Below are 21810 nucleotides of genomic sequence, written 5' to 3'. Positions count from 1 at the left end.
TAGAATTTATTTTGCCTAAGTCCCTCATTTTATCAATGTGGGGTAGAGGGGGAAGGGCAGTATTCACACACTGAGTCAGAGGCATAACTAGAACCTTGAGACTAGAACCTAGTCTCCTGACACCCAGGGCAGAGATCTTTCCACACCAGTTTGACCACTCTCAGATACCATGATTCTATGAAACTAAAAAGCCTCCAGGAAGCAGCTGCTCCCCTAAACCCCGTAGGGCTCCCGATCCAAGGAGCTTCTCACAGAATCTGTTCCTGCTTGGACCAGCTTTCATCTGACTCTGACTGCTTTGCATGGATGGGAAGCAAGGTCACCAACAGCTGGAGCTGAATCTGGGCAGTGCCAAGGCTGGGAGAGGAAAGGGGAGTGCTCCAGGGGACTCTGGGCAAAGGTGGATTGTAACTCATGCACTTGGCCATGGCCATGGAGAGGCCACCATGCCCATGGTAGGGAAGAGAAGCCCCAGCACACACCTCATGCTCTGGGAAACCGGGCTGCCACTGCACAGGGTGGGAGCCATTGCCTACAGTGTATGTGGCTAAGTGGATTTGGCAAGGAAGGGGGGGAAAGGGCTTGGCTCCATACACCTGTTTGAGGGCTCTTGACAGGGTTCTTGTATACACTACTCATTTTGGATACTACGTGACTATAAAGTACCCAGCTCTGGAATATCATTCACAAAAACCTTGCCCGTTTCCCATCTTGAATTTTCATCATGGATACCCTCCAGAAGTATGTAGACCATTCTCATAAAGAATTAATAAAAGTAAGAATATGGGATCATAGTTTCTCATATCCTCTCCACCACCTTTTCAGAGTAGTAATCACTTCTGTGGTTTTCTCCCCCCTTTTTGGGGGGGGAAGATCTCCCTTGCTCAGAAATATCTTGAAAAATCATCCCACAATGCTTTCAAGATACAGGGGCAGGAAGAATGTTAACAGCAGCTAACTACACAGCACTTTCCCACGCATTGTCTCATTTAATCTTCATGATAAGTAGTACCTCTCTTCTACTGATGAGGAAACAGGTGTGGAGAGGCTAAGAGACTTGCTGGTAGGGGTCATAAGCTAGATTCAAACCCAAGTGCTAGTACAGCACTGTTTACTCACCACGTTATCCTGCCCACCTCTAATCTCAGTGCTGGAAGGGAATTAATGGTTGATGTGGTCCAACCCACACCTGAATCATCACCCTCCCCATCCAGTCTTCTCTTAAATACCTCTACTGACAGAAAACTCACTATGCAGGGTGGCCTATTTCACATTTGTCGGTCTCAAATGCTAAGTTTTTTTTTAAGTTGGATAATGATTATCCAACATAATAATGATTATCCAACATAAGAGGCAGCTGGATGGCAAAGTGAATAGAGAGCATTGGGCCTAGAGTCAGGACACCCTGAGTTCAAATCCAATCTCAGACACATATTAGCTGCATGACCCTGGGTGAGTCATTTAACCTTTGCAGCCTTAGTTTCCCCATCTGTAAAATGGGGATAATAACACACCTACTTCCCAGGGTAGGTGTGAGGATGAAACATCGATAGTATTTATAAAGTGTTTAGTACAGTGCCTGGCACATATTCAGCGCTTAATTAATGCTTCCTCTCTTCCATTTCCTATACTGAGTAAAATCTACTCCCAATTTGTCTCAGTAGAATGAAACAGATCAAATCCTCCCTCTGATTCAACCTAGCCCTTCAGGTAGCTGGAAACACTTACCTATCATGTTCTCTCCCATTCACCCCCACTATATCAAATTTTTCCTTTTCCAGTCTAACTGTGCATGGCATAGACACTCCTTCCCACACCCTTATGGCTGCTATCCTTTGTATATGCCAAAGTTTGTCAATGCCCTCTTATTATAGACTTACAAAGAAAAGCAAGTGGTATATATATAATAAAGACTTGTACTTTTATATAAAACCTTATTTTCCCCCCATTCTATTATTTATATGTTAGTGCCTATTCTGTTTGGTGTTTGTTAAGTTTGGAATAAAAATTGAAAGATTTTTAAATATTTATACTTTGCCCCCATAAATGTTATCTCCCCCACCTTCATGATAGCACTCCTCCAAATCCTCATCTTGGTGGGCACGTAGTCAGTAAACATTTATTAAGTGCCTACTATGTGCCAAGTAAGAGCTAGGACTACAAAAAAAAAAGGCAAAAGACAGTTCCTGCCCTGAGGGAGCTCACAGTCTAATGGGAGAGCCAATAATCACCAAATACGTAGAAGCAAGCTATCCATGGGATAAAGAGGAAACAGTTAAGAGAGGGAAGGCACTAGAATTGAGAGGGGTTGAGGAAGTCTTCCTTCGGAGACGGGATTTCAGCTGGAACAAACAACTAAGCGTAGTGTGAGCTCTCCAGCTCAGCCCCATGTGGCTCACAACAATAAATGTAAGAAATGTTGAACAACAACAACAAAATACAACACAATATAGGTAATGTTAACATGTGGTTTTCTAAGTCAGTATGTGGCCCACGGGGATCGTTATCTAACCATCAGTGGCCCCGTTTCCATTTGAGTTTGACACCACTGGGCTAAGCAACAAAGACCAGTCTGTTTCCAGGGAGGACTGGGCTGGTACATCTCAGAGAATCTCATTACTAGAGGGCTGGTCACCAGCAAGGACTTTTCTAACCACAGAAACCCAAGAAGCTAGCTGAGTAGGTGTGAAGGAGGAAGGAATCTAGTCTGGTTTGCTTGGGGTTTTTTTTGGGGGGGAGACCCTAATTCTATCTCACAGGATCATTACAAGGAAACTTTTTCAAACCTGAATTCAAGTGCTCCAGAAACAAGAACTATTACTGTTACAATTGTCCTGGGGATGCCGAATGACTCATGAGGAAACATGCTGCCCCACTCCTGACTGAGAGGTGATGCATTGAGACAGCAGACTAAGATAAAGACATTTTTTCAATATGGCTAATGAGGGAATTTATTTTGCTTGACAATGCATGTTTGTAATGGAGATTTTGTTTTTCTTTCTTTCTCATCAGAGGTGAGGGGTAAGCTGATTGGTGGAAGGGAAAGAAGGTGGATTTTTGTTGATTAGAAAAAAATATTAAAAAAAGAAAAATGCAATGTAATAATAAAAGACATCAATAAAAGATTTAAAAATAAATAAATTAGTATTAGTGGGATAAATACCCACAATGACAAACCCCAATTCTTATCAAGTCTTTTAAAGTAAGAATATTCCATTCCATTAATTTCAGCCCCACCATTCCAGCCTGCTGCCATCTTCCTAGTCTTGGATCCCATTACTTAACTATGTAGCTATTTCTCCCAGTTTTGAGTCTTCTGAAAATATAACAAGCATGTCATCCATACCTTAATTCATGTTACTGCTAAAAATGTTGGTCTGTACCAACTCCAAGGGCAACCCCCTGGAGATCTCCTTTCAGGGTAACATGAAGCCATTGGAAACTCCTCTTTCTAACTGATCTTTTCACCAGTTTTGAACCCAAGTAAAGGAACCATTATTTGGCTTTTATCTATCCTCCTTGCCTTAAAGGACAAGGAATAATCATGGAAGAGAAGGCATTTGAGCTAAGTTTTAAAGGATGGGCAAAAATTGAGCAGATAAAGAAGGTAAGAGATAAAGGCATTCCTGACATAAGGAACAGTGGGAATAATCCTCTTGCTCCTTAATGCACTTTCTCCTTGGATCTAAGGGAGCACCATGTATGTCTCTCTCTAATGCACTTGGCATGGAATATTGTATCTTCCAATTTTTTGTGTTTGCATTTTACCCCCCATCAGACAATAAACTCTACAAGGGCAGGAATTACGTTTTATCTAAACTATGCCTCCTCCAGAGCCTAGTCGGGCTCAGTGCATAGTAGATACTTAGAACATGTGTTGAATGAACTAAATTATGTCTTCAGAACCCATGCTTTGGTCTGTCCCCTTTACCCCCAGGGCTAAATTGTTTCCTTTCTCCCTTCACTTCCACCTCCAGATCCCTCTACGACATTTGGGTCCAGGTGCTGGTAGAACTCACTGGAGTAGTGTCATCATGTGACCGCTGGTACCGTTTCCATCGGCAACCATAGATCCCGGTGAGGCATGACAGGCAGAGCTGGGGTTCGTAATACTGTAAGGGCTGATGTCTCACCATCCTCTTGCCCGCAGCCCTGGGAACTCGTCCTCAGAGCCCCATCCAGCCTCTGTGCACCCTGCAAAAAGAGACCAGGTGTGAGGAGGGAAAGGCATCAGCTGAGGTAGATAGAAATGGGGAGAAAGCTCTGATGATCCTGATAGAGTTCTGCGAAGCAGAAAGAATGATGGGTTTGGAATCGAGGGTCTTGGTTTTGATATTTGCTAGCTAGGCGACCTTGGGTAAAGCAACCACCTCTATAAACCTTGGTTTCTTGGTATTAGGAGGAGGTAATAGGATATGTACCAGCCCATCCCAAAGAGCTTTTGTGAAGAAATTTCCTTTGTAAATTTCCAGTTGTTATTTGGGCAACAGATTTCTAAATTACGTCTCCATTCATTTATGAGCTGACTCAGAGAATAGCAACCCCTCTTGGAATTCTTAGAGAAGACCTGGACCTTTCCCATGGATCACCCTCCCTCTGCCCTCAAGCCACCACCATCACAATGGTCCTCATCACCTCTCAGCTGGACTAGGACCTAATCCAGGACAGCAGCCCCCTCACTGATCTTCTTGCCCCAAGTCTCCTCTCACCAGTCCATCCACTGCTGCCAAAGTCATTCTTCCTAAAGTACAGGTCTGACGTTTTTCTACTCAATAGACTCCAGAGGCCCCTGTATCTCTAGGATCAGATACAGACTTCTCTGGCATTTAGAACTCTTTATAACATGGTCCTGCACTACCTTTCCAGTTTGTTTTTGTTTTGTTTTTTTTTGGTGAGGCAATCAGGGTTAAGTGACTTGCCCAGGGTCACACAGCTAGTAAGTGCCAAGTGTCTGAGGCTGGATTTGAACTCAGGTCCTCCTGACTCAAGGCCAGAGCTCTATCCACTGTGCCAACTAGCTGCCCCTCCTTTCCAGTTTTAGTACACATTAGTACCCTTTATGAACACTACAGTCCAGTCAGCCTGGGCTTCTGACTGTTCCTTACACAGAAGTTCTTTTTCCATTTCCAAGTCTTTGCATCGGCTGCCCCCCATGCCTGGAATGCAAGCCCTTTTCACCTCCTTCTACATGAAATTCTTAATCCTAGCTGCTAGTGTATGTCAGCTCATAAAGGTTGTTACCACATTTATAAGATGAGAGTACTGATCCCTGCTTTGCCATGAGAAAAGGACCAGAGACCGAACTTAGAGGGTTCACAGACAGAAGAGATCCTCTCTGGCTAAGTCCCAAGATAATGAATTTCTGGGGGAATGCATCAGCCTTTCAATACTTCCAAGATCCTCCTGTATGTCTCCTTCAGGAATTGCAGCCAAAAAAAAAAAAAATAGAGACCAAACCTTTGCTGATGTATCTCTCAGGACTCAGACAGAAGATCCTCTCCATCACTTGGCCAGGCTGTCAAGTCTTATTGGCAGAGGCCATTGGGTAATTTCATTCCCACTGAGCTGAAATATTCTTTCTGGGAACTACAGTCAGGAAAATTCTGAATTTGAATCCAGCCTCACTGGGTAAGTCATTTAACCTGTGTCTACCTCAGTTTCTTCATCTTTAAAATGGGGACAACACCTACTTCCCAGGGTTGTTATGAGGATCAAATGAGATAACAATTGTAAAGTGCTTAGCACAGTGCCTGGCACAGAGTAAGAGCTATATAAATGTTAGCTATTATTGTTATTATTAATCCTGCCCTGGATACTTAATTGTTATGTGACCCTGGGGGGCAAGTCAAACTTTTTCAGCCTTGATTTCTTCACCTATAAAAAGAAGAAGGCAAGGAGATGATGGCCTCTTCCAGCTCTAAATCTATATATATGAGCAGCCTGTATTTACAGAGGCAAAAAACTGAGGTCCAGAGTACAACAGGGACTTTGCTATGGTCGCTTCAAGAGTTGAGGCAGAATCTGAATTCAAATCTAAGCCTCCAGACTCCCAGGCCAGAGTTCTCACCACCTCACTCCAGAATGAGAAAAGTCAGATGTCTCAGGGGCGAAATAGGAGGTAATAGGAGAAAGGGCTTCTTTTCTTGAAGATGTTCTAATAATAACCTTAATATTTATATCACATTTTAAAGTTTACAAAACACTTTACTTGCACACATGATTTCACTTGAGCCTTTGAGGTTGGTGATGCTATTATTTCCATTTTACAGATGAGGAAACTGAGGTGCAAGGAGGCAACATGACTTCACCCATAGTCACATGGTAATTGTCTGCTGGGGCTTCCCGATTCCAAGTCCATTAGCTTACCCATCACACCATAGTGCCTCTCCAGAGAGGAGCCCTGTTCTGGTCTTCGTTACATTAAGTGTCTTCTGAGTTCCTTTCCAACTCTGCTACTCCATGATTCTGTCTGTGCCAGATGCTGGAGTCCTCCAGCTGTGAATTAAAAACCAACCATGGAGCTGGGAAGCTTGAGCCCTGGTCTATGTGCGCATTCCTGGTCTCAAGACTGCAAGAGCTATGTGCGCATTCCTGGTCTCAAGACTGCAAGAGACTAAGTGAGACTCATGACTTGCTTAGTCTCCTAACTGTTGCTGACAACACATTTAATTGGCAGGCTGAACGCCAGGGCTTGTTCAGGGAAAGGACCCAAACAAGAAACAAGGCCCCTTGTTCGATTCTCTCCACGACTAGAGTATTTATCTATGTTCATGGAGACTGAAGAGAATGGAAATCTAAAATCTATGAGAGGGGAACTTGGGAAGCCAAGCCCTGCCCTGCTCCTGTCCCTGGAACCATGCAACCAGAGGCTCCACACTCATCTGCCAGGGACTTTGAAGAAGGGGTTCATCTAGCAGGTGGGGGACGGGATGCAATGACCTCTATGTTCCCCTTCAGGGGATTGGTGCCCACTGTACCAGCCCTAAGACCTAAGGTGGGAGGGGAAGCTATATGACTAGGTAATCCCTACTGGGTCTTTGGCCACTGGCCAACTGAGGTGTGCTGGGTAAAGCACAAAATCTCAGAGTTGTAGGGACAGACCACAGAGGGAATAGACCTCTTCAGGAAAAGAATCCTCTCTTTAGCATCCAGAGAGATCCCCTCCTGGTGACTCCCACCAGCTGCTCTGATCTCTGACCTGTGGGGTTCCATAAAATTATAGTTAACCACACTCACATTGCCTGTACCTTAGGAACCTAGAACACAGAGATTGAAGGATTCCTGAAAGGAACTGGATAGCTCATACTAACAGCTAGCATTTTAAGGGCCTTACCTGGGCCACTTCTTTTGAACGTTATGACCACCTGGGATGGCAGTGGTAGGATTTTCTATTTTGCAGATGAGCAAACAGTCTGAGAACTTAAATGACCCTGCCTAGGTTAACACAGCAAGTCAGCATATGAGGTAGGATTTGAATTTAGGTCTTCCTGACTCCAAGTCCTTTAATAATCATAAACCACTAGTATTTATTATTTTAAGGTTTACAAAGCACTTTACACATGTTATCTCATTTGGTCCTTTCAATGAGCTTATAAGGAAGGTGCTATCACACCCATTTTAGGGATGAGGAAACTGAGGCAGAGAGGAGCTAAATAATCACTAATAATAGCAGCTAGAGGACTCAATGGAGAGAGTGCTGGGCCTGGACTCAGGAAGACCTGAGTTCAAATCTGGCCTTAGACACTTACTATCTGTGTGACCTTGGCCAATTCACTTAATCTATGTTTGCCTTAATCCACTGGAAAAGGAAATGGCAAACCACTCCAGTATCTTTGCCAAGAAAACCCGATGGACAGCATTGGTGTGCTATGGTCCACAGGGTCACGAAGAGTCGGACACAATTGACTGACTAAACAACAATATTTATATAGCACTTACTATGTGCCAGGCTGTGTGCTACATGCTTTATAATTATCATCTCACTTGATTCTCACAACAACCCTGGGAGATAGGTGCTTTTATTATCATTCTCATTTTACAAAAGGGAAAACTGAAGCAAACAGGTTAAGTGACTTGCCCAGGGTCACATAGCCTAATAAACATCTGAGAAAGGATTTGAACTCAGGTTTTCCTAACTGCTTACTCTAAGGTCAGCACTATCTCCTCTACCACGTCTCTGCCTCATCTAATTGTCCTCTCATTTTATAGATGAGGAAATACTGATGCCCCATGAAACTCTAAGCCATGCTTTAAGGTCCAGCTCTGGTCCAGCCTCCTCCACAAAATCTTCCTTGATCTCTTCTCCCAACCCCATTCCCCCATCCCTCCAGTCAGTGGTGATTTCTCTTTCCTTTGATCTCATAACACTTTATGTTCCAAATAAGCACATATCAAACCCTTTAATACTGCAGTTCTTTACTGATGTCTTATCTTCAGGTAATAGACTGTAAGGTCGGTGGGGACAGGGATCTACTATCAGTCATTTGTATATCCCCCCAGAAGACTTCAGGAAGGGTTTGTGGTATTATTGAAACCTTGGGTTTTCATTCAAATGCAATGGAAAGGGACTCAATGGGAGAGACTACTGAGGTTCTTAATAATACCTATCCTTGCTACATTCTGTACCTGCAGTTAAACTGAGGGAGGTTTAGGTGGTGCAACACTGGATAGACTACAGGGAGACCCTAGTTCAAATCCTGACCCCAGACACTTAGCAGCGGGTCACCCTAGCAAATCTCTGAACCTCTCTAAGCATGAGTTTTATCTATAAAACACGGGTCAGACTCAACAGCTGCTAAGGATCTTCCTAATTCTAAATCTATGATCCTCAGACTTACAAGCTGTGTATGTGTTTTCTGAACACACACACACACACACACACACACACACACACACACACAGAATGTTCTCTGAATGTCAGCTGGAAAGGATCTTGGAACACCATATGTTACAACTAAAAGGAACCTCAGAATCCATATCCAAGCATTTATTAATCACCTATGAAGTAATTAGGCTCTTTGCTACCTCTGCTGGATACACAGACAAAAATGAAACGGTTCCTGGTCCTCCAGGAACCCGACAATCTTTCAGAGGAGACAATGTATACATTTAAATATACAAAGTAAATAGCTGTGAGGCAATTGGGAAAGGCTTCATTTTAGGAGGTGATGTCTGAGCTGAGGTTTGAAGGGAAATCATTCAAGTCCCTTCTATTACAGGAAGAGAAACTGAGGCAACAGCAGGGGAAGTGGCTTACCCAATGTCATACCACAGGACTATGTCAGAGCCAGAATTCTCTGGTTGCTGCTTCCCCCACAGCACAGCTGTCCCATTTGGGGCTTTGCTCTGGTTTGGGATTAACCTCGCTGCCTTTCCCAGAAATGCCCCATGTCATCTTGGAAGTTATTAGCTCCCACTGGTGCCTTGTTGGGGAAATGTCAGCTGATGAGGCGGACTGGAATGGATGATCTCTCAAGTTCATTCTAGCATTCCGACTCTGAGCCCACCCAACGGCTACTGACGCCTCTGCCCTGAAAACTGGAAGATTCTGGCTGGAACTAGGGAGAGGTAAAGGACCACTGGAGAGCTGGCAGCCCTCAGCAAGAGGGAATTAATTAATCTAGTCTTCTGGATCTTAAGAATTTGGGGGAGTAGGGGGCATCCAGAGCTTTTGGCTAGAGTATCTCTGCACTGATACAGTAACTTATACTTTGCAGTAGAGTGTTCTTCTACGGCACTGATTGGTTCCAGCGACTTGAAGGGCAGTGCAGAGGAGTAGTAAGCAGAGTGCTAGAATTGGAATCAGGATAATCTGGGTTCAAATCCTGCTTCAGATCTCTACTAGCTTTATGAGCTATGCAAACCTGTTCACCTCTGTGGGCCTCATCTGTAGAATGAGGGGGGAGGGGGCATGGACTTAAAGACCTCTAAGGTCCCACCCAGCTCTCAACCTGTGATCTTATGACTTGTCCAGGTTGAACAGTTCCTATGTGTCAGAATCAGACCTTGAACTTGAGCGTCCCTGACTCCAAGTCCAGCCTCGGCTGTCAGCCCACTATGCTACCACGTCTCTCCTTAACAATAATAATACCTTTACAGGGCTTTATGACTCACCAAGCACCTTCCTCACAACACTCAGAAAGGTAGAGCCTCTGAGTATCATTAGCCCCATTTACAGAAGAGGAAACTGGAACTCAGAGAGGATGAGTGACTTGCCCTAGGTCACACAAGCAGTCTGGTAAGTAGAGTCAGGACCCCAACTGAACTTGCTGGACTCGTCCGACACTCCCTGTCATCCCACACACCATACTACTCATTCACCCAAAGTAGGATTTTAAATGTTTTTGACTGACTTATTCATCACCTTCAAGTGATGCAGTGTAAGGCTGGAGGCCTGGCGCCAAAATTTACTAGCTTTGTGAACCCGAGGGCAGGTCAATTAACACCTCTCAGCCTCGATATTCTCATCTGTAAAATGGTGATTAGAAAAACATTCACTCTCCTGAGAATTCTTGAGAGGATCAGATGAGGGGGTATGTGTGAAAATGCTTTGCATCTGTCAAGAACTGGACAAATGGGGATTGTTGGGACAAGTATTCCTCCTGGATAAAATCATAATAATAATAATAATAATAATAATGATAATAATACTAAAGCAAGAACTAACGACATTCTCATCTATCATTTCATTTTCCCAATCCTGTCCCCCTCCCTACTCTCCTTGGGGCTCTGCCAACAGCCCTGTAATGGAGGCAGGGCAGGCACTAATCTCTTCATTTAGAGATGGTGCTGCTGAGACTAAGAAGAGGTCTGGCCAGCCCAAGGTCACACAGCTCTTTTGTATGACAGGTGGGACTAGAGCTGAGTTTCTCTGGGCTCCAGGCTCATTAAGCTGGCCTTAATCCCCACAATGGATTCATGCAGGATCACAGTACCTTGGCTTTAGAGCTAGAAGGCAACTCCCATATTTTACAGGTGAGGAAACTGAGGCACAGGGAAATGAAGCGACTTCCCCCAGCTCACACAGCTACCCAAGGTGGGCCTTTCTGATTCCAAGACTCCATTGTGGTGGAGGATGTGGGCTAGATCTTTGCTCTGCTACATAACCAATGGAATGGCCTTGGATAAGCTGCTGCTGCTGCTTCTTTGAGGCTTCACTTTCCCCACCTTTCAAATCTGTAAATGCTTTGTATGGCCTAAATGATTTTTCAGGATCTTTTTAGTTCTGATGCTAGAATCTTCTCAGACCAGGGGCAAAGCCTGGAACTCCCCACTTCAGAGTATGGCAGGGTCTATGACTCTCCTTCTGTGTCTCTCTCAATACCACCCACCCCCCCAATCCCTGCTTCTGTTGCTAAAGGCCTAACCAGACCCCTTGTCAGGCCATACACCAGGGACTGAGTGCCCCAAGCTCACCACTCCCTACCCTGGGTGTTACTCATGGCTGGCAGCAACTTGGCCAGGTTTTCAGAGGTTTGAAGCTCAGGAGTGAGTTAATTTAAGGTCAGGGCATGTTAACTCTGCCTCCCACCTATAACAGAGAAGATAAGATTCATAGCTGACATGTCTGGGACTGTGCATATGTGCATGCCTCTGTGTGTGTGTGTGTGTGTGTGTGTGTGTGTGTGTGTGTGTGTGTGTGCAGGCTCTCTGAGGAATAATTCAATTGCAGACTTAAAGATTAATTCTTCTGGCAAGACAGACGAGAAGGACAGTCAGCAACATCTCCCCTCTCCTAATGCAATTCGTCCTCATGCCCAAGGGCCTGGCAGCTGTGGGATCAGCCCCAGAAGACCACTGAAGACATCAGCCAGGACGGATTTCTGCTAACAGTGTCTCTCTGAGGACAGCTCCCTACACATTTACTGCAGGGACTCTGATGGGGGGGTGGGGGTGCAGAGGACTTCTCTGCACACAGCTATGTTTAGGGCCCTGGGGCAGCTGCCTCTCAGGTGAGCTTGGGACCTCTGAGCGCATGAAGGCATAAGTCAGACCCATTACTGGACAAGAATCCTCCTCCTAAAGCAAGCCCCTGCCACCCTCCCCACACACACGCAAGTGGCCCTCTCTAACTTTCTTGCATCAAGACTTCCAAGGATAGGGGACTTGTTCCTTCCTAGGGCTGATCCACTGTGCTTTTGCATAGTGCTATGCATTAGGAAGCTTTCCCTACATCAAACCCAAATGGCATCTAGGCCACCCCCTGGGCAAATAAACAGAACAAGCCTTATCCCTCTTTTATATAGGGTCATAGGTCCAGAGCTGGAAAAAAGGATTGTAGACGTGATCTATTCCAACCCTGTCATTTATTAAGGGAGGGTTTGAAAACCACTTATTCCAGGGGGCAGCTTGGTGGCGCAGTGGATAGAGTACCGGCCCTGAAGTCAGGAGTACCTGAGTTCAAATCCGACCTCAGACCAAACACTTGATACTTACTAGCTGTGTGAGTGACCCTGGGCAAGTCACTTAACCCCAATTGCCTTAAAGAAAAAAAAGAAAACCACTTGTCCAAAGTCACAAAGGTAGTAAATATCAGCGCCAGGATTGTGAACCCAGAACCTCTGCCTCTAAATTTAGCCTTCTTTCTACTTAGCCACGATGCTGCCTCCTGCCAAATACTTGACAACAGCTACCATCTCTCCCACAAAATCTTCTCTTCTCCTGGCTAAACATCACCAGCTTCTCCAACTGATCCTCAAATGGTACAATCTATAGGCCCCTCCCCCACTGTGCCGCTTACAATAATAATTCTGGTAATAGCTCCTCCCATTTCTCTGGTGCTTTAAGACTTACAAGGCACTATCCTTCCAACTCTGTGGGGTGGAGGCCACAGAAATCATCATCCCTATTTTACAAGGGGAAGTAAGTGAGGTTCAGAGGTGTAAGCTGACTAGCCACTTCCTGGCCACTGGTTCCAAACTATACCCACCTTCTCCCCTGGATTCTGCCTCTGGAACTGCCCTAAGCCCCAAGACAAGAGCTTTCTGCTCAGAACCATTCCAGATATCTCCATACAAGGCATACAACTCCCTCTCCCCACCCCATACGTTATCTTCTCACGCAAGAATGGAAGCTCCTGGGGGCAAAGACTGACTAGTTTGCTTCTATTTGTAACAGTGCCTGGCATGCAGTAAGAATTTAATAAATACTCTACCTATCTACTTATCTATCTATCCATCTGTCTATCCATCCAATGCTCTATCTATCCATCTGTTTATCCATTCAACAATCCGACCATCTATATGTTTATGTATCTACCTATCCATCTATCTATCCATCCATCTGTCCATCCATTCATCCATCCATCCATTCATCAATCCATCCACGTATCTATCCAGTCATCCATCTACTTACCTACTTATCTGCCTACCTATTTACCTATCTATCCATCCGTCATCTATCTATCTATCCATCTAACCATCCACCCATGCACCCACTTATCCATTCACCTATCTAGTACATTTAAAAGGCATCTTTCTCCCGACAGTCTTGTGAGGAAGGGAATGCAAAACCCCAGTGTTAAGGTTTACAAAGCATTTTCTTCACCAAACTCTATGAAGCAGGGATCCTAAAGATAATTAACCCCTTTTACAGGAAAGGAAACTAAGTCTCAGAGGGATTAAGTAAGTTGCCCACTGGCACACAGCTAGTGGGGAGTAGGGGGTGGGGGGAATCCAGGACTAGATTCTTCTAGCATATCAAGGGGCTTATTTAACAATGATTGCTAAATGAATGGATTAACGAAGCCATCCATCAGTGGCCCACGTTCCCCGGGGTCCTGGGAACAGGGCTGGGTCTCCTTCCAAGCAGGGTTTTTTCTTTTAAAAACAACAACAGTCCCAAACACCCACAGACCAGATGTCTGAGGCCTGGGGAGGGTAACAAGGCAGGACCTATCTGGAAAAAGGCCTCTCTGGAAAAAATCTGTTTCAATTTTGAAAGGCCAATAAGCATGTGGGGACTGCCCATCCGCCCCACAGGGCTTGTAAAAAGCCAGGGGAGAAGAGTGGCATGTTTATCCAATCCCAGTTCTTCCTCTCCTCTCCATGAACTCTAAATGCCAGATTCTGAACCCTGGCGTTTTAAAGGGACCTAGCCTGTTTCTTCATTGCCCATCAGTCAGTATTTCCATCAGTCAGTCAGAGAGCCAGAGCTTTGGAGGTCAGGAGACATGGGCTCTTTCTTTGTCCTTTTCCCTCTCTGGGCCTTAGTTCCTTTATCTGTATAAAAAAAAGGTGGAACTGTACTTATCCAAATGAGAAAACCCTTAGGACATAAAACAGTACAGATGAAAAAGATATTAAAATATGACACAGAATAGCAAAACTGGGAGGAACCTGAAAACAATGCCAGTGTTGAAAAGGACATCAAATTATAGGAAATAAAATGAGAGAGGAGTTAGAATGCAGAACATAGGCTAGAACTTTAACTTTAAGTGGTCTTGAAATATAGAAAAGAGAATGTCAGAGCTGGGCGGAGTCTTAGAATACGAAGTGTCAGAGTTGGGAGGGGCCTTAAAACACAGACTGTTGGAGCTGGGAGGGGCCTTAGAACATAGAACAGAGAATGACAGAACTGAAAGAGACCATACATAGACTAACTCAACCCTCTCAATTTTACAGACTGGGAAACTGAGGCCCAGTTTATGTTTTTGTAGACATATCTTCCCCACACCAAGATAAAATCATCCTGCCACCTCAATCTAGCCTCTAGCACTTTCAGAATGCTTAGAAAAACACTGGGCTCCCAAGTACAATCAGCTCTTACTTAGCAAAACTTTCCCCCTCCCTCCCCATTTTCTTTCATTTCCATTATTTTGGGGAGAAGAAATGAGGAAGGTTCAGGTAGTCCAAAATGATAACTACTCACCAAGTGCAATTAACAATAGTTAACAATAACAGTTTCTTTGCTCAGAAAACAGTTTTTCTGGTCCATTTGGGTAAACAGAGGTAGGCAACTACATGGTACAATGGATGGGCCTGGACTATGAAAAACCCAAGCTCAAATCCAGCCTCAGAGATATGAGTTTTGTGTGGCCCTGGGCAAGTCTGCCTCAGTTTCCTCAGCTGTAAAATAAGAGTTAATAAGAGTACCTTGTGCTCATAAGCACAATGGGCTGGTACTTATATAGGGACAAAATAATACAAAAGTAGAGACTCTGCCAATAATTTGCTGTGTGACCTTAGGTAAGTTAGTTCCTCACTGTCCACATCACACACACCCCCACCCACCACTTTCAGCCTTTAAGATTTCCTTTGAGGAACATAGCCAAAGACATTTTAGAAAATCAGCCCAAGGTTGACAATAAATCCCCTCAGGCACCCCAGACCAGAGATGTCCCTCTAACACATCATCCACCCATTAAAGATTCCTCTTCAGAACTGGTCAGTGACCTAGATCTGGATCCAATCAATCAACCAACCAACACTTACTTAGGGCCTATGAATTGTTCCCTGTGGGATCAAAAGGAAATGTTCTCCCCAGCTCTCTCCTGTAAAACAAGAACCAAGTAATCTTTAAGCCTCCTGCAAGCTCTAAGATTATGAAATTAGGAAGGTGTCACACTGCAGTAGAAAGGGCGAGGTCACAAGACCCGAGTTCGAATTCTTTCTCTAACAACTTCCTTCATGTATGATGACCTTAGGCAGGTCAACTCATCTCTCTGGAGCTCAGCATCCCCAGCCTGTCTGTAAAATGACAATGACAGTACTTAAATTACCTACCCTACAGGGCTGTTGGAAAAAACATTTTGTAATCTCAAAGAGCTATAGGGATGCAAATTATTACTAAGTCTATGATTTCTCTCCCGGCCTTAATTTCTTCCCTTCCCCTTACTCCCTCCCCCACAGGACTACTGCTAAGATAATAGACGCCAAAGTTAAAAGCATAAAGCTATATACCAACACAAGGTTAACAGCATTCCTGCTATGTGTGTATTTGCAAAGTCACACACAGAGCCGCCTTATCTCAGTCCCAGGGAGACTAGTTATGGGGACAGCTCCTTAGAACTGGTTCTGACCTAAAAGAGGAGTCCTTCCACCTGTGAGCAAGTGTAGACACTGTCAGGAGGCCTGAGGCTAGAGCCCCAGGAGAGGAGAAGTCTAGGGTCTGTATCTCTAAAACAGCTCTCATCAATCCCCTCCCGTGCCATTAATCTGAAGGCTGGACGGACCACCGCATCACTCACAAAACGTCAGAGATAGACGAAGAAGGGATCTTAGGACAGAGAATGTCAGAGGTGGAAGGAGCTCGCCAAGATCAGTTGAAGGGGGAGGGGAACAAGTATTTATTAAGCACCTACTATATGCCAGGCATTGTGATAAGTAAGCACTTTACAAATATTATCTTGTTTGATCCTTACCACCACCCTGGGAGGCAGGTGCTGCTATTATTTCCATTTTATAAATGAGGAAACTGAGGCAGAAAGTGGTAAAGTGACTTACCCAGAGTCACACAGCTAGAAAATGTGTGAGGCCAGGTTTGCATTCAGGTCCATCACTCTACCCCAGAGCCACCTAGCCATTTGAGTACCAACCCCTTCACTTTTTGAAGGAGGAAACTGAGACGCTTTGAAAAATCACAGGCACAAATAAATTAATTAAAAAAAAGAAAAGAAAACCCACAGGCACTAGCATCATCCTCTCAGCTTCCATTTTTCTAGTCTGCAGGGACTGACTCACTCAAGGTCACAAAGCTGGGTAGCAATAAATGCCAGAGCTGATCTTCCACCTTCTAATACAATTTTCTTTCTACCAGAGGAGAAGGCCTCTCTAACCACAAGATCTCAGCCGCGAAAGGGAACTCAAAGGACACAGAGTCACATTTTCAGACCTGAAAGGGAATTCAGTCCAACCCACACCAGGGCAAGAATCCACTTTACAACATCCCAGTTGAGAGGTCTTCCATTCGGCCTCCACTTGAATTGCACTGACAGGGAACTCATTACCTTCTTATACACCCTATTCCACCATTGGGATAGCTCTAACTTTTATCAAGTTTTTTTAATAACGAACCTTAATCTTCCTCTCTGTAACTCTCCTCATCTTGGTCCTAGTTTGGTCAACTGGGACCAGGCAAAATGAGCCACATCCCTATTCACCTACCAGCCCTTCAGATGCTTCCATTTAATTGCACAAACATTTACTAGGTCCACCTACTATGGGGAGGGTCTAAGGCTCCTGGTAAGAGGGCCTACAATCTCTGTTTGCAGATCTTCACTGACAGGGGCTCACTACCTCTCCTGCTAACTCTCTGTATTAATTGAAGACTTGCCTTTTAGTGCGTTTTTCTATACATTGGACTAAATCTGTCTCCGAGTCCCTTTCCACCCTACAACCCACCTGGTCTTAGCTGTGTCCTCTAGGGTCACACCAAATGTGGCTGTTCTCCTCTCCACATATGGACCTTAATGCAGAAGGGCCCCTGAATAACAAGGCTGAGGGCCTCCCGAGGCAGCTCTCAAATTTACCTGTAGTTCAAAGGCCTGTCCCAGTTGTCGTCCAAAGTTCCACTGCCCAAGGGCACCTCCTCTGCAGGGGGCACAGCCACCTCACAGGCAACACTGCAGGGGAGAAAGAAGGCAGATAGACACGGGTCATTCAAGTATAGCCTGCCCCCAGGCAAGCAAGTAAAAACAGGAAAGCACTGAAATCTTCACAAACGCACCACCACGCTGACAACAATCCGCAAACCAGACACACACAGCCGCATGCCAAACTGCACATGCACACACAACACTGAGAAGATAGAAATACATCCAGTGTCCAGCCAAGGAGCCGGCCAGTGAATCCAGGGCCGCAGCACCTCCTATCTAGCCAGCATGCTGCCTTCAGGGCTATGCTCCAGATCCCCCTAGGGGAGGGGTGCAAGGCCCAAGGGCAGGAGTGGAGGCTGATGTTTATGCCCCTGCCTAGGCAAGTCTCCTTCTCCAGCTGTTTGAAACCCACTTCTCGGGCTGGTCAGTGAAACCAGCTGTTATATTGCTGCCCTTGGACCCAGATGAGGAGGGGAAAAAGGAGGGGGGAGGGAGAAAGACCAGGAAAAGGAAACTAGGGGAGGAAAAGTCTGGAAGAGGAATTGGAAGACGAGGAAGCACAGAGGAAAGCAGGGAGAGGAAGGAGGAAGAACTGGGACACTCCAATTACATTACTAAGAGCCTAGCGGCACAGAATAGCATGTGGGTGACTCATTGACAGCTCCTGGCCCCCTCACTCTCAGCAAGCCAGGGTAAAGTGGGGCAATGGGGAACCATGACCAACTCCCACGCACAAGAGGGGATAGGCAGAGCGGGGCCCAGACCCCCAAAACCCCAGGACAGGGGCTCGTCTGACAAGGTGCCCTTCACAGGGAGATGAGGGGAGGGACAGGGAAGGGCTACACAGAAGCCCTGTCTGTAAGGCTGGGGGTGGGAGGAAAGCACGGCATCACTCTTGTCGTTTGAAGCTTCTGACAAACAGGAAAGGACGAGAATGGGGGAAACCCAGAGGCAAAGACACACAAAGGCAGATGGACCACAGACCCAAGGCCAGAGAGAGATAGGAAATGCAGATAACCAGAGGCAGACAGACACTCGGGGTGCATGGACAACAAAACCAGAGCTAGAGGGAGACAACAACAGACAGCCTGTGCCTTGCAGAGATGGTTGAGAGACAAGCAGAGAGACAACAGACACAGAGATGGAGAGAGACACCCGAGGTGGGCGAATGATAAGCACAAAGCCGGACAGAGCCATGCAGAGACGGATAAATGTGCCAGACTCTAGAAGGCACGTAGATGGGCACATAGAGCCAAAGGTACCAAAGGCAGGAGAGAGGAGAGAGGGAGACAGAGAGAAAACAACAGAGGGAGAGACAGAGACAAGAGAGGAAAACGTACATGGAGGCCTAACCTGGCCTTTTCTCAGGGCTTCTGGGCACCCAGCGGGATTCAGAGGCAGGCACTACTGGGAAAATAGGGGGACCAATACCTCTGAGATGGGGCCAGCCCTGGCTCCCACCTGATCACATTCACTGCCTGCAGGGCCCAGCTAAGAATCAGTGAGTCAGCCAGAGGAAGCCTTAAGCACCAGACAGGAAACAGCCCTGCTCCCCTCATACACCCCACCTCCCATCCTCATGCCCGATTACTGACACTTCCACATCCCGCAGCAGTACAAAAGGTAAATGAATAGCTGTCAGTGTGGGGCACAGCAGGTGAGGCTGCAAGGATGCTTGTCTCTGCCTCACCCTGTAACTGAGGCTCAGCTCCAGTCCCATCTGATCCATGAAGACCTATAGCCTAAGAGGCAAAGGACCCATGTTTGTGGCCTAGCTCTGCTACTGACTCACTATAGAATCCTACACAGTCAATCAATGAGCATTTATCATAAGTAAGCACTTACTTTGTGCCAGCCACTGAACTAAGTGCTGGGAATTCAAAGACAAAAGGGAAATAAATCATGCCTGTCCTCAAGGAGCTTACATTCTCCTAGGCAAACCAACCTGTACAAAATCTAGACAAACTGTAACCACAGTAACCTTAGAGGAGACAGCACTAGTAGCTGGGGAGGACTAGGAAAAGCCTTCTGCAGAATGGGATTGAGCTAAATTCTGAAGGAGGCTGAGGCACTGTGGAAGAGAGCACCCCAGGAAGGAGATGGAATGCAGTAAACAAAGAACCAGCGGAGCTAGAAGATTCGACCCATGGAGATGTCAATAATGTCACAGAGCTTCTGAAATCTGGGGTAGATAATTTATATGAGGGTAGCTGTACTAAGGTGTGCAGGGGTGGGCATCTGGCTTGGTGGAGAAAGGGGGTACCCCTCACCCCAAAGAAAAGCTTGACAGTATCTGTTTGCATATACACATATAGAGGACAGGGCTCTCTCTCTCTCTCTCTCCTGTCTGTCTGTTTGTCTCTCTCTCACGACACAGACTTAAGGCCCTTCCCCATCTTGGCTGCCCTACTCTAAATATTCTCCATCTTACCAATGTCCTTCTTAAACCCACCTGGAACATAGCACAACACTCCAAGAAGCTGAAGGGAGGCGTTGGGGGAGGGGCACGATTTGGATGGAGAAACTGGGCAACCCAGCCCAGCCCTGACTAATGACTCACTCTGAAGAGTCTGAAGATCGAAGACATACAAGAATTGTGCATCACTTTTTAAGATCATTGGCTTCCTGTCAAGGGAAGAATGATGACATCTGACAACGGGATGCCGGCCTCCCCGAGGGGCTCCCCATCCCTGACAGACAGTCCATTAGTAAAACAACAGTATCGTCTGTTTGCTGTCTGAGCGATCCTAAGCAAGTCGCTTAACCTGCCTGGGTTGGTTCCCTCCCTCTATAAAATGAGAGGACCGGACCAAGTGATCTTCTTGAAAGTGTCTTCCGTCTCTAAAGCTCCAACAGTCACCGTGACGCCTGACGTGGCTGATGGACACCAGGCCACTGAAACCAGCCACTTGTCAAGAAAGCAGCCCAAGCCAGTCAGACTTCTGATCTTCCCACATCCAGAGGTGCTTTCCATACTCACTTTCTCATCTGACCCTCACAATGACCTTATAACATGGGTAGGAAGAATTATTATCTCCCCCCCATTTTACAGAAGTGGACCTGAGCCTTGGAGAAAGGGTGACCAGCTTTTAAAAGGTTGCTAGTGCATGGCAGCACTGGAACTCAGACCATCCTTCATCTGCCAGTTACACAGATGATTTCCTTGGGGCAGGGAGCCCCTGGTAAGGACCTCTTGAGCTCACCACCCACTGCAATTCAGCATCAGTTCTGGGACTTAAAAATCTGATATTGGATGACTCTCTGTGAGGAGGGATGGGAGAGATAAGGGGAAATTTTAGGTGATATGAAAATAAGAGATGGCAATAAAATTTATTTTAAAAAACTAGAGAACTCTTTGAAACACTAAAGGTTAAATGACTTGCCTGGCGTCAAAGCAATATCAATATGTATCTGAGGTAACACTTGAACCAGGCCTTCCTGACCCGGAGGAGGGCTCTCCAACCAACACTCTACGGTTGCTGTTCAGCTTCCTTCATAGGGATAAGGTCTGGATTTGTGATTATATTGGTACAGAATCGGAAAATAAAGCTTAGAGAGAGGTTTCCCAAAGATTGCTGGTGAATGGTAGAGTCAAGTCTGGAAACAAATTTTCCTCCACATATTCGTCACTTTCTTTCTTTGTGAACCAGACCCAAGATTTCATTAGTGTAAGGAACTCGCAGATGAGGACAGTCCCTCTACCAACGCAGGTTGGTATTTATAGTCTGAAGAGAGTTGCCTGGGCACTGAGAGGTAAGGGTCGCAGAACCAGTATGTGTCAGAGACAGGACTTGAACCCAGGTCTTCTGGTCCAAAGGCCAGCTCACTAACCACTTCAGAAAGAAAATAGGGTGTGATGGTAAGTGCACTGCATTAGGAATTGGGAGAAATGGATTCAACTTTGACACTAACTTACTGTGTGGATGTATAAGTCACTCAGTACCTTTGGGCTTCAATGTCCCCATTTGTCAAATGGACTAGATAATCTCCAACAACATACCATCCCACACCTCCTGAAGGGGAAGTTGGGAAGGGAGTAAGCATTTATGTAGCACCTATTATGCGCCAGTCAGGGCAACTAGGTGGCACAGTGGATAAAGCACTTGTCCTGGAGTCAGGAAAACTCATCTTCTTGAGTTCATATCTGGCCTTAGACACTTACGAGCTGTGTGACCCTGGGTAAGTCGCTTAACCCGGTTTGCCTCAGTTTCCTCATCTGTAAAATAAGATGAAGAAAGAAATGGCAAACCACTCCAGTACCTCTGCCAAGAAAACCC

The 21810-nt window shown here is 45.7% G+C and overlaps 1 protein-coding gene across 11 annotated transcripts in view; it reads right to left on the bottom strand.

The window, feature by feature from the left end:
* Window positions 1-21810, bottom strand: part of GDPD5 (glycerophosphodiester phosphodiesterase domain containing 5) — a 168086-nt gene that overhangs the window by 91862 nt on the left and 54414 nt on the right. For 10 of the 11 annotated variants that reach the window (XM_027848306.1, XM_027848313.1, XM_027848305.1 and 7 more), the window contains 2 exons: window positions 17468-17560; window positions 4020-4194 (listed from right to left, as the gene is read on the bottom strand). In XM_027848306.1, coding sequence (XP_027704107.1) covers window positions 4020-4136 — 117 coding nt within the window. In that variant the 5' untranslated portion in view covers window positions 4137-4194; window positions 17468-17560. Of the gene's footprint in view, window positions 1-4019; window positions 4195-15431; window positions 15491-17467; window positions 17561-21810 lie in introns of all 11 variants that reach the window. The other variant, XM_027848315.1, reaches the window with a different exon arrangement.

The sequence above is a fragment of the Vombatus ursinus genome, unplaced genomic scaffold (assembly GCF_900497805.2).
Source record: "Vombatus ursinus unplaced genomic scaffold, bare-nosed wombat genome assembly UNPS02005659.1, whole genome shotgun sequence".
In the NCBI taxonomy this organism is placed as follows: Eukaryota; Metazoa; Chordata; class Mammalia; order Diprotodontia; family Vombatidae; genus Vombatus; species Vombatus ursinus.
The sequence above is the reverse complement of the archived record's forward strand: the minus strand, read 5'-3'. Positions and strand labels throughout refer to the sequence as shown.